Raw genomic sequence first — 12,972 nt, forward strand, 5'->3', positions numbered from 1 at the left:
TTTTTTTGCAATTATATCCATAACTTAAGAATTGAGAATTAGCGCCATTTTTTAGAATTTATAGTGCTTTTAGAAAGATATCAATAGATGGAGTTAATAGTCCATTCGTTGTACTTTAAAATAATCCTAGTGACTTGCAAATTATTTTTTTCATTCCTGCCTTCTTGAAGAAACTAGGAATCTATATTATTATATAATGGCATATAAAAATAAAACAGGAGTATGGAATAGTAAAAAAATCGATACATTAATAGTAGTGATATTGGGGAAAAAGTTCTCTAAGTCTACCCAGTTATAGGTTTAAGTACTTTGATACTTAGGAGATGGCGTTAGTATTCAGTTCTCTTCTTATTTCTATTATTTATTATCCTTTTTTTCTGTATTTCATTTGTGGAATTTGAAAATTTGGTGCTGATTTGAATATTTTTATAATGTCTCTATCTTTGTTTCACTAACTTGATCTTTTTGTCCATCTCTAATGTATGAATTCATGAGTAAAAAAGATGTTGATTTCTAATTAATTTATTGTATCATTATCAGACTTATTGATTAAAAATAATAAAATTCATTCCATTTAATTTCTATATGTTTTTTCTTGAATATTTAAAATTGAATTTAATCTTTTTAAATTTATTGTAGTCTTTTTATATAGGTTCTTAATATATTTTCTTTGTTCAAAGATTTCCAAATAATTGTAAATTTAGAGATAGGAATATTATATCATTAATTTTTATCACTATTTTGATCACTAAAATTGTACTTTGTATTATATGCATTAGAATGTAATAAATAGCAAGATATAATAAAATCTTTGTCATAAAGTACATTATATTTCACAATTATACAAATATATATAATTATAATTAAATATAAATTTTGACAAGAATAATTTTTTTCTTCAATTAATCTTCATCGTCGCTAATGATTATACGAGACGATTTTTGTTTTTTATATTGCTCTGATGCTGATTGCTCTTCTTCATCATCGCTAATAATCATTTTTATTCGTTTCTGTTCAGTATTTTGAGATATTGATGATTCATTTTCTTCATCGCTATCCAATAAACGACGTTTTTTCACAGTTTCATTTTTCTCTTCAAACTCATCGGATCGACGTCTTTTTTCTTCATCTATATAAATTTGAATTATAAAAATAAAATAAAATTATGTTTTTAATAATTTTTATTTAACATAGATATTACTTTTTTATTTACCTTCAGCATTAACAGATTTAATTTCTGTTTCCAATTCAGAATCAGATGAATCAACAAGTAGATTAATACGACCACTAGATTTTCTTCTTTCAGGTTCTGGATTTTCTATAATTATTAGAGATTATTGTTTTTTATTTAGTTTGAGAAAAATATTGAAAAATTGTTGAATTTTTCTAATGATAAATTTCAAAATACTTGATTAGTCTTGAACTAAAGAATATGTATATATAATAGCTAATAGTTTTAAAACGTACCGACTTTTTTCGAGTTTTCTACATTTGCTTCCATTTCTGTATCGACGCGTTCGATCGATGTAGAGAGAACTGTGGAGCTTTTCAATGCTATAGGATGGTCGCTGATTTCAATACCAGGCTCGCAAGAAGTCGATGCCTGTGGCTCTGCTAATGAGTAAACGAAGGTTTTAGATTTTTTCTTAATTATTTTCTTTTCAACAATATTTTAACAATGTCAGATACCTGTCTAGTGTTCTTCAGAAACAGAATTATTATGAGTGAGCAAAAATTTATTAATGCATAATATTATTTTTATCGAATGAAACGAATTATTCATAGTATGCTAAAAATAAATTTATACGTACCTCTGGAACTGAAATATTTTTTAATATTTTCAAGAACGTCATCGTCATTGCTTTCACTATCTTCATTATCTTCAGATTCGTTTTTTTTCTGTGACTCTTCTGGTGTTATTTATAAAATATGAAAGAATATAAAGAATAAAAATTTGATTGATTTTTATACATGTATATATTATAAATCAAAAATATTCTCATTTATATATGTATAAAAAAAAATAAAAAAAAAAAAAGGATTACCTTCAACAGAGAAGTTTCCTGCCAATGCAGCATCAATAAGATTACATCGTTTCTGAATCGTGGAGCTAAGCATATTAGATGGTATGCGCCAATAAGATTCTTGTTCATCAGCAGGAGGTGTGAATCCCATAGCCCGAATAAGCTTCTGAAAGCTCGGTGAATCCATCGCAGCCGACGAATAATCTGTCAGCGGGACTAAGGGAATACCTTCGGAGCTTTCCTCGTCTCGATCGTCCAGGACATCCAGTAGGGATTCCTTGATCCATTCCAGAGCCTCGCTCATATCTGATTTATCAAAAAGATCCGTTATTATCTTTTTTTCATAAAAGAATCCCTGCATCTATGATATATATTTTCACGTTGCGCTATGAAATATTTATATAAAATAGAAAAACTGTATACAATGATAAAAAGCATTTAGTAAAAAGGGAAAGAATTAGGATTTTATAACGAGTTTGACAAAATCCTGAAATCTCGTGATGCAAAGCACACGAATCTCCTACATTTGCCGACGGTGTCTTTGACAAAGCGTCACATTTTTCCATTCGTTTTTTCTCTTTCGAACTGCGAATCGTTCTACGGCTCTGGAAAGATATTTGTCAGGCATAAAAAAAAAAAAAAATTACGTGAGAAGGAAAGAGAGTGTAATAATATTGGAAGTAGCACGTATCACGAATCTTATTCTCATAAATCACTAAAATTCATGGCGAAAAAGTGGCAAAAGGGGGAACGATATAACATTACTTACTTCTTTCGATGACATCTTTCAAGAGTCCAGATAATTGTACATCCGTGTAAACCATCGTTGTCTGTTTCTTCGCATTTTTCTTCGTTCCCTTGTTCCTCGGTTTATTGGGAGCCGTGTTCTTATTGCTCGAGGATTTCCCAGCTTCTTCGTCGCTGCTTTTATCCTCGTCGGAATTACTGACAGACTCCGTTTCCCACGACGATTTACCTTTTTACAAAGTAATGGGAAATGGATATAAACTTTTTTTCATATAGATTTTTCTCGATACTAACTGTTGCGAGAAAAATACATATTTTAAATACACACGAAAGTCACGTATCGAATAATAGTGTTAGATTATTAGTAAGTTATTTTTTTTTTTTTGAAACGAAAAAGCGATAGAATTTTAATTTAAAATCAAAAAGAAAAACTTGGGAATTATTTTACTTTGAGCTTCAAAGTTTTTAATTAAAACCCACACAAGTTGAAACTATATATTCAATTAAATTACGTATCTGCGTACTGTAATAATGCGGTAATAAAATTAAAAGAAACAATTTTTCAATTTTTCCGTACAAATGTCACCGTATGCGTGTATATATTGAATTTTCGAAAAAACTTTCAGCAAGAGATCAGAATTTACATGTATAATGCATTATCAGTAAGAAAAAGAAGAATGCTCTTGCAACTTGGTAATTTTCAAACTTCGAAACTTCAAATTTCCAACGAAGTTCATCAACATTAACGAACTTCTAAGAAATTTCGATCGTCTATCGAATCAGCGCAAAATTAATAACATAGAATTAGTAGATAAATCGATGTCTAATAAATGAAGCAGAATCACACGGAAAGAAATAGAAAATAAAAAGAAAAAGGAAAAAAAATTATCGAACACGAAGAGTTGGATTCTGTGTAGAGAGTGAAAGTCGAGTTATTCTCAACGCCAATATCCACTTGTAAAAAATACTCTTGAGAATAATTGTCCAGAGTTTTACTCCCAACGAGTGCGAATACACTCGAGAGTGAAACTTTCGAAATTTTTTTTCAATAATTATTTTTCATTAATGCATCGAGAGTGAAACTTGTCGGATAATCAAATCTCAAATTTCCATTTACGAAGAATTCTCTTTAAAAAATTTTATTCTCGAATACCTTAGAATATTACGCTCGAGAGTAATATTCTTGAAAATTTCACTCGATAATTTCCTTCAAAGTGAAAATTTCTGTCGAATACTGTCACTCCTAATATCCATTCACGAAAAATACTCTCGAGAGACTAAAACTTCTGAGAATTCCAATATTTATCCTTCATTGATGGTACATGACTGCGTCGAAAGTGAAAGTTGCTGTTTGATTAACGCAACTTCTTTAAAAAAAATAATTCGAATTTCACATTCTTATATAAATTTCACACTCTAGAATCTGCCATTGCATCCTCGAATACATCAGGGATCGCGTATTACCATTTATTTCGCGAATTTAAAGCATGGAGTAAAGTCAGTTGTTTCAATGTATATCGTAAGTCGAGACAAAAGTTGGCTTTTCCCCTAATCTCAAAGTACGTGTACGACACGATCTATGATGGCGCATTGAATATAAATAAGAAAGGAGGCGGGATGGAGAAAAACAATAACAATGATAAATATGAAATTCTTGGCGGTATAATGGGAGGAAGGGAAGAATGATATTGGCACAGAAGTGGGAAGACTACACGTACGTCTGGAATCCCCGTTTTTCGATATTAAATAACGGGATTTGTATTCAGCTACGAACCAACCATGAACTGCTAGCAAGCACCTGCATAACGTCCAACTAGGAACGCAAATATTATTTCAACCGTATCTTCTGCGTACACATTACTCGACTGTTGGCCGAATCTATGGTCACTTTGGTATATAAGTGATAATGATGTGTTCGTTTCATTTTAGTAAATATTTATCGTATCGGTTATTTAAATCATTAACAAACGTGGTTCAAACTTCGATTAACTCCATAAATATTCATCAAGTCTTGAATCAATTTATAACTTAATAAATCTTTACAACTCTTCTATTCATTTATCTTTAAACATAATCTATACAACGAGCCTCTCTATATATCGACACATGTGTGTACATTTAATTCTTTTTAATATTAAAATTATTCTAAAAATATTTTATTTTGCTTAACAATCAACAACAAATCTTACGATGCTGCCGGAAGAGGATATCCGAGATTGGATCGATCAATCTTGCAGAGGACAAACAAGCGATGACTCGTAGCATGACGATGTTATTCGATAGAAAAAAAATATTGCTGGATCGTGACCAATCAAAAGGAAGATGCTGCGAGGATTCCCTGTCCAAATTGATCTCATCACTCCTTCCCTCCCCCCAATATTTACCCTAGCCCCCCTCCCCCAGTTCACTTTCTTTAATTCAGCTCGCGTCAAGTGTCGCCTCCTCTGCGCCGAAAAAATCGAGTTCAATCGCACGCGGTCGGTCGCAATCGTGTTAGCAGAAAAGACTGATCGAATGGGAATAGTCGCGGAAGGGCGGCGGTAAGAAAGACAGATGCGAATGGAATGGGATAGGATTGGCCGGAACAAGGGGTGCTTCAGAGCCGCTCGAGACCCGGAGAAAAGGCTGAGGGAAGGAGGAGGAGGGCGAAGAGGAGGGTTGTGGGAAAGCGAGGGAAAAAGAGAGAAAGAGAGAGAGAGAGAGAGAGAGGATGAACACACTCACCGTGGTTGCTTTTTCTCGATCGCTTTTTGCGAAGATCCTTGCGATCCGTGGCCAATCCTAATTCCAAAAGCTTCTCCTTGATCTTTGGCTTCGGTCGCTTTATTGTCAGCCCATTGAAGATCAGGTCCACGGGATCTGTTGTACACAACAACGGTAAATCGGTATCGGTATTAATTCGACGTTGAAGAAGATGAAATTGAACGGGGAGCCGAAATTAAATTGAATCCTTGCATCGATAAGAGAAAAGCATTTCGATTTAAAACGTATATTTCGTGATTCTTCTTCTTTTCCACCAATCTAATTTTTCCCTACTACTACTGACACGTTGTATTAATTGATGGAAACAAATCAAAAATGAAAGGAAAAAAGAATATCAGAAAAGAGGCTAGGAGAGGTAATTACGAAGAGAAATTGTAGGGGAAAAATTGAAACTTGATATCTCGTTAAACGAAACTCGACAATTTCGTGCAACGAGAATTGTACTCGTGGTAAAAATGATATTATCAAAGTTTCGAAGGAAAAGTGGGGGCGAAGTTGATATCGCAGTTTTCGGGGGAATTTTCGTGGAGAATAGGGAATGGGGTGAGAATAATTGCCAGTATTAAAATCATAGAAAGCGGGGTCAGCTCGCGAGAATGAAGCAAGTTTTACAAGACTTTCTGAAAATCTTCCTGTCCCGAAAGGATATTATTCTTCGCCGTTCAGGAATTCGAATTATTGCTGCAGCCAGCAGCCGGCCGTCAACCGATGCTCGCCGCTTAATTAAATTTCGGGAATCGTCAACGGGTGCTAATGAATTCTCAAACGAGCATCCGCTGAATTCTTTGACTGTTTCAAGACGCGGTCATCCGGGTATCATTCCTCATCCCTTCGAGATTATATCTCTCGTTTCTGTTCATCGTTAATTGACTGTGAAATTTTATTTTTATGGAAAATTCGAGCGTTAAGAAAAGTGCACGGATGTACAAAAAGATAAAAAATATTCAAGGCAAGGTGTATACGTTGCGATGTGAAATATATTCTTCTCGATTTTCGATTCCGTTTTTCGTTAGATAAAATTTTGCACGAGTAGTTTGTCGTTTTGTTTTTTTTTAGAGAATTACCATCGTCATTTTTTAATTGTTCCCAAAGCTCGGTGAGCTGAGCGATCTCTTCTTCCGACCATTCCTTTGGAAGCCTTTTCTGCACTTCGCTTCGTACAGCCTGCAACAATTTTTGTTTCCGTGAGTGTTTTAAATTTGATATCTTATCTCTTTTAAAAAAAGTTTTGCGAAAGTTTTGCGAAATTTTTGTTGGATGTTGTTAAGTGACGATTTGTATTGGGTTACTTGCAAGTTGAGAAAAGTTTGAAAGTAATGTATTTTTGTAAAATTAGTTTCGGACAACTTTCAAGGAATTTCTTTTTAGTCGTTAATTACGTTTGGAGATCTTTTTTCCAAAAACTTCTCATCTTCTTCGGGAATAGATTCTTTTGAGAAGATTTCTTTTTTCTTTTTAATAAGATACTAGAAAAATAATACGAGATAAATAAGTATAGGATGTGTTTATAAATATCTTATTTATTAATTTTTTAAAGAGACGGATTGTTAAAAGTGTCCTGAATTTATACGACTGATTATTATTATTATTTTTTTTTATTCTATAATATTCTTCGTTCCACTTCATGAAATTTTTCGAAATATAGTATCAATTGCGCATAAATTCGTTAATGTAATAAAAGTTAGTCGAGTATAAATGATTCTTCGAGGCAACAAACGCTTTATTCCATATTTTTCAATTGTAGTAGATATCGATATATTTACATTCAGTTATATTTTGTAACAATAGTATATTCATTATTTCAAAATATAAAGAAAAATATTATTTACAAATAACGAATAACTTTGAAAAGATAAAATTTTCTATCGTGAACGTAAATTATCTCCTACCGATATTTTTACGAAATTTTACAAATCTGATGATTAATTGCTTCTTAGTGAATACCTAGCTATTAGCAGAAAATAGATTGATTGCCGTTTCACCCTTAGCAAGCGGTGATTGAATTACTCGGGATATTATTGATTCCCTGGCAAATTCCTTCCAGGGAAGTCCCTCCAAAGTTTATCTCACATCAAATTAATTACTAGAAATGTTGTACTTCAGTTAAAGCTGAGATCTGCGATCGAAAGATCCGAACTTTCTCTAAAACTCGTCAACCGAATGCATTAACGAGACGTTTAATAATCAAAAATTCCGTACATCCTTAACCTCTTTCCACTTTCGTTTCAGAAAAAGAACGATTCAAATTTCAACACTCGACGAGTATAACGTATTATCTTATCGAAAATTTAATTCTATAAAACGTTGCGTTCTATTTCGATTCGACTTCAATACTGCAATAATCATTTCGACGAATTCCTTCTATTCTATTTACTTGTATATTGCTTGTACACGATATCTCCGCGCATCTCGTCCGTAATCTCGAAGAGTCATCATAATTTCGCGGACGATGAAACGTGGAGGATCGGGCAAATGAGCGGCAAGAGGCGGTGTTCGAAAGGGATGGGACGCATTATCGATTCGAAATTCACGAGAGGGGGCGGGCTAGGCTCGTGAAAGCGTTTCATTTAAATAATTTCATGCGTGGATACCGTTCGCCCCTCGAAACTGAATCGGGCCAAGGGTGTTCATTTGACGTTCATTTAGTCGGCTAAGTCGCGCGATGCTACGCGACGGCCATTTAGGATCCAACGACAAGGATCCTCCTCCTCCCTCAGCTTTCAAAGGGGAGGCGTAATCGTTGGAAAACGACCCTCGTATTTTTTCTCCCCTTTATCTCCTCGCGAGGAAACAACGGCTTAGGATCAAGGAATTAGACGAGCATTCTCCTCCAGAACCTCATTTGCACGATAAATAACTGGTTACGTTGTTTTCCTGCCGCTCACGGTTACGAAACGTTCCTCTTATCAAACCGATCCAGGGTTTATTAATTTCTTTGGGGAGGAAGAAAATTTTTTTTTACAGATTGAAAGATTCGAGAGAAGTTGTTTACACAGAAGAAATGACGTCACAGAGAAATTTAAAAGTAGCTTTTATTAAATGTGCAAATATATATTTTTAAACATATTCACGTGACATTATATCCAAGGATAAAATATATTGTGGTCAAATTATTTACATAAATTTTAAATTACTCAAACATCCGTGATATCTAACAACTACAATTATATAATCCACGAGACGTTCTTTCGGATCGTGAACGCTGAACCGATTATACGAATATCAAGAATGAACGCGATAGCTAACAGCGGTGCGAGTAATTGCTCAAATTTTCCCCTCGGTTGGATCGGCACATACATCAAGGTGGTAAAACAGTCGCTCGTTAAATTCCGAAACGGCAGCTGTACAGGATCTCGATGGGTAAGGATCCGTCAAGAAATCAATAACGGCCCCTTACTACCAAGTTTGTCCCCGAATCAATGGTACGAGGGCAATCAGCCTCCTTCCCTACCTTGGGCGCGCACACCTGATGATTAATCGTCGATTTCCAAGTGGGGTAATACCGTTTTAACGGATATATCGTCGCCTCTAACCCATCGCTCCTCTCCCCACTTTCCCCTCTATTTCTCTTTTGGCGCACGTGCTCCCGACTCCCTCGCCCGTCTTAGACCAGGTAATGTCTCAAGATTATCGGTATAACGTGTTCCGCCGCGGTGTTGTCCGATGGCTTCTCGACAAACACAGGGTATGCAAGATCCGGTTAAATCGCCAATTTTCTTAACCGAGAAACGTGGATCGAAAGATTCGATACTCGATGAAAATTAATTTGTAATATCTCGGTCGCACAAGTTGTGCTATCGTGTTCTCCGATCGAAAGAATTTGGAATTCTTCTCTTCGAAAATTTCACTTTGGACACGTTAAAGTTATATCATGTTTGTATAAATAAACTCGAAAAGTTGATAAAGTATTTTTCTTTGATAAATATATGACGTATAGGGTGAAATTTATCGGATACTTTATCGAGGTGATAATTCTTTGGAGGGAAGGATTATTATATCTCTAGTGGAAAGAGTATTATCGTCATTTCGAATTTCATTACCGCAGAAACGGTTTCGTTCGGCTCGATAATTATTACCTGGAAATGCAGAACATTTGCGACACTTTAACTTCCACAATATTGTGCAATTGTTCGCAAATTTTCGCCGAGAATGAACGATACAACGCGTGGATGGTGGATATGACGAGAGGAAAATTGAATAGGATTTAAACGGAATGGTTTAAGCATACGAGAATTTATACGCTTAATTTAAAAATTTATAAATGTAATAAGACTTTGAAATTACAAGAAAAGTATTCTAGAAAAAGAAATCTATAGGAAACTTTCCTATATAGATTTTATACCTTTCGATGGGAAAGTTAAAGAAAGTTAAAAAAAAATTAAATAACTTTATAAAACAAGTTTGAAAAGAGTAATGGAAAGGAAATCGAACACAATGCATAATATTCTTCTTAATTAGCATACTGGCTCGTAGATGATTATACAATAAAACCAATCCTAAGATTCTTAGAAAATGAAAACACCGCTTTACATAATCCGTGGCTGAAACTTTATCGAAAAACGAGGAATGTAAACAGAAATTTTTATTGGCTTTGGAATAAATTTTCGCACCGTACCTCAGTATTATTCCTATTCAAATTCGTTGACAAAGCGAGGAGACTCGTGGATTTTGAATCTTTAACCGAAATAACATTAAACAGAACGAAATCGAATAATTTTATATCAATCTCTGGATATATATATATCGTTCGATTAACGATGATGAGAAAAAATGTAACTCCATGACGAGTAGAATAAATAATTACGATATTCATGCCTTCCCCTCCCCTCCCCCTATTTTTTCGCCGTTATTCGATTAGCGAGGAACACGCTTAAAAGTGTGTTATGTATGAAATTTAACGTCCATGCAAATGGTGGATCTCATTTCGGGCTACATTTTCATGTAAATTTTCTTCAAAGTTTCACCACGTTACATTCGCACTTTTTGAAGCTCTGGAAAATTCTGGTTTTCCGGTTCTATGTAATACATAATACATGAAACGGTAGTCACTTGTTTCAAAAGGTTTTTGTTTAAAATCGTATTGTAACTAGTCTGAAAAGTTGTCGCATAAAGGATTATTCAAAAGCGAGTAGAACACGCGCAAAGAAGGGGGGAGGGAGGGAGCGAATATCAGTATAACGAAACTCATTGAAATCGCTTCTCGCTCACTGTGCTTCTCACTCTTAATTCCTTGCTACCTCATTTTTACCACCTAATAATCTTCCCTGTAGCCATTGTTGCGCTGGTTGAAAATGAAACGTTATCCCTTTGTCACTGCTTCTCGATTTTATTGAAATGATTTAGTCGCGAGGTAGTCATGCAATTCCCCCTCTTCTCTCGTTTATTGAACATGGAAAATTCACGCAATGCGCGCGCGTGTGTATGTATTCGTTATTCATCGAGTAGGATGATTCCGAATGTATCGTATTTTTGCTTAAACGAGTAAAAATTCGTTTTTCTATGCTCTTTCATCTTTTCCTTTTTTCAAATACGGTTACAAATACACATGAAGAATTGATGTACTAGGGAAGAACATTTACCTAACAGTCATATTTTTGCGGATAAAACAAAAAAAAAATTGTAAATTTATATTTTACGTCGTTAATAAAATTAGGAAGGAGAAAAACATCGTATCGAAAAACTATAATTGTTTGTCCAGAATTTTTTCTTAGAATTTGATGCGATTTCATCATGGTACTTTCTATTCACGAAAGTAATTATTTTTTTTCCCCCGATCGATGCTTGAACAAATAGAAACTATTTATATTTTATAAGTACTATTTTTTTCGTGTAATTTCTCATTTCTCGACAAAAGAAAATTAAAAATAAGAAGAGAGAAACGTATGTTTCCACGATCAATTTATAAAACAAAAACATTCGTGAATGTGTTTGCCTCTTTTCCATCGAGTTCCAGAATTTCTTATCTTTATATATCACCCTGTTGTTTTCGCCTATACCCAAAATGCAATTGTTTCAATACACAAAGGATCGATTGTTAAAGAATGATAGAGAAAAAAAAAGGAAAGAAAAGAGAGAAAGAAAAAAATTATTCGCCACCGGTTGGTCTCGATAGTTTCCCGTCGTTTCCTCGCAATAAATTTTCGAAAGGAGGGTGTTAAGCTCACGCAGCGCGTGCCTCGCCTTGCGCTCGATATAAATGTTTATACGTGTCTCGCAGGGCAAAAGGCAAACAAAGCGATAGTTCCTCGAGGGTTACGAAAGGGGTGAGGAGGCAGGGGAAATAACGCGCTTGAACGAATAAACCACGATGGAAACTCGTGAACGGAAACTTTAATATTGCCCGCACGATTTGAAGAGAGCAAAGGAAAAATTTATTGCCGGCGTTTTCGAGACGCCGGCGTACGACTTCCCGTCAAAGAATAATATCGTTAAATTGTTTTTGCCAATGGTGGCGTTAAGAGGTAATGCTCCGTTTAAATTATTGTACAATCTTTGTTTCGAATATTCCAGTTGCAGAGAAATCAACCCTTAAACGTTTTTTCAAAGCATAACTTCGACGTGTTACGAGTTCAAAATACGCAAATCATCACGCGTTGAAAATTAGATTTTTCTCGCGAGGCGAAGATTTTTGCCAACGATTGTACGCGTCCCCCATAAATTTCGTTCCCCCGGAATTTCGATAAGGCGAAAGGAGCAACTATACTTTCGGCGAGATTAATTGTCAACTTTTGAACCGATTCCAATAGGGCGGGAACCGAGACGATGCGAACGCCCCTATTCAAAGTTTAGGAAGGCCGCCTCTCCGTCTATTTATGCGTCTAGGATTCCGCCCGAAAATCTTCGCAGAGTTGTTGGAAAAGGCAAAGCGCAAACAAAGCGATAGCTTTTCACAGGAAGGAACACCACGGAAAAGGAACACTTGACGGGGAGAAAATCTTGAGATACATCCATCCCCGGGTTGGCACGAAGGGAAGAAACAGGGGAGGGAAGAAGTCTTGCTGGCACAGCGGAAGTCGTGATCCAGGAACAGGAACGTGGGGGGAGATCTCGTTCCAAAGGAGAAGAAGGAGAAGATCCTTCCTTCGTGGAAGAATTGTCTCCCGAGAATTTACAGTTCCTACACCAATTCTCCGTCTCCATTTTTTTGCATATGTTCAGCCTGTCACCGACCAGCCAGTTCAGAAACTTATTTTCAAAGACTCGCCTATCCTTGCGCTCTCTCGCGCTCCTCGTAAATCATCGATCCCCCTGCCAGACGGAGGGAGGGGGAGGATTGAAGCTGGATCGTCGATCCAATATTTCTTGGGAAGGGTGGGTCGATTGCATATGTCCGGTTGATTCGAACCATCGTTCCAGGGATAACGAGGCATCGAGTGGCTTCGTTGTTTAGGAAGATCGTTTGTTTATTTGGGATGTTTGATTATTGTTTTAAATCGTG

The 12,972-nt window shown here is 35.4% G+C and overlaps 1 protein-coding gene across 4 annotated transcripts in view; it reads right to left on the reverse strand.

Moving 5' to 3' along the window:
• Positions 1-808: 808 nt before the first annotated feature.
• Positions 809-12,972, reverse strand: part of LOC107996069 (protein timeless homolog) — a 178,469-nt gene continuing 166,305 nt past the window's right edge. For 2 of the 4 annotated variants that reach the window (XM_062073996.1, XM_062073997.1), the window contains exons 21-28: positions 6,599-6,698; positions 5,496-5,630; positions 2,794-3,000; positions 2,046-2,330; positions 1,812-1,910; positions 1,468-1,614; positions 1,214-1,318; positions 809-1,129 (exon numbers count right to left, since the gene is read on the reverse strand). In XM_062073996.1, coding sequence (XP_061929980.1) covers positions 903-1,129; positions 1,214-1,318; positions 1,468-1,614; positions 1,812-1,910; positions 2,046-2,330; positions 2,794-3,000; positions 5,496-5,630; positions 6,599-6,698 — 1,305 coding nt within the window. In that variant the 3' untranslated portion in view covers positions 809-902. The remainder of the gene's footprint in view (positions 1,130-1,213; positions 1,319-1,467; positions 1,615-1,811; positions 1,911-2,045; positions 2,331-2,793; positions 3,001-5,495; positions 5,631-6,598; positions 6,699-12,972) is intronic. The other 2 variants (XM_062073999.1, XM_062073998.1) reach the window with 2 other exon arrangements.

Source organism: Apis cerana, linkage group LG4 (genome assembly GCF_029169275.1).
Source record: "Apis cerana isolate GH-2021 linkage group LG4, AcerK_1.0, whole genome shotgun sequence".
Taxonomy (NCBI): Eukaryota; Metazoa; Arthropoda; class Insecta; order Hymenoptera; family Apidae; genus Apis; species Apis cerana.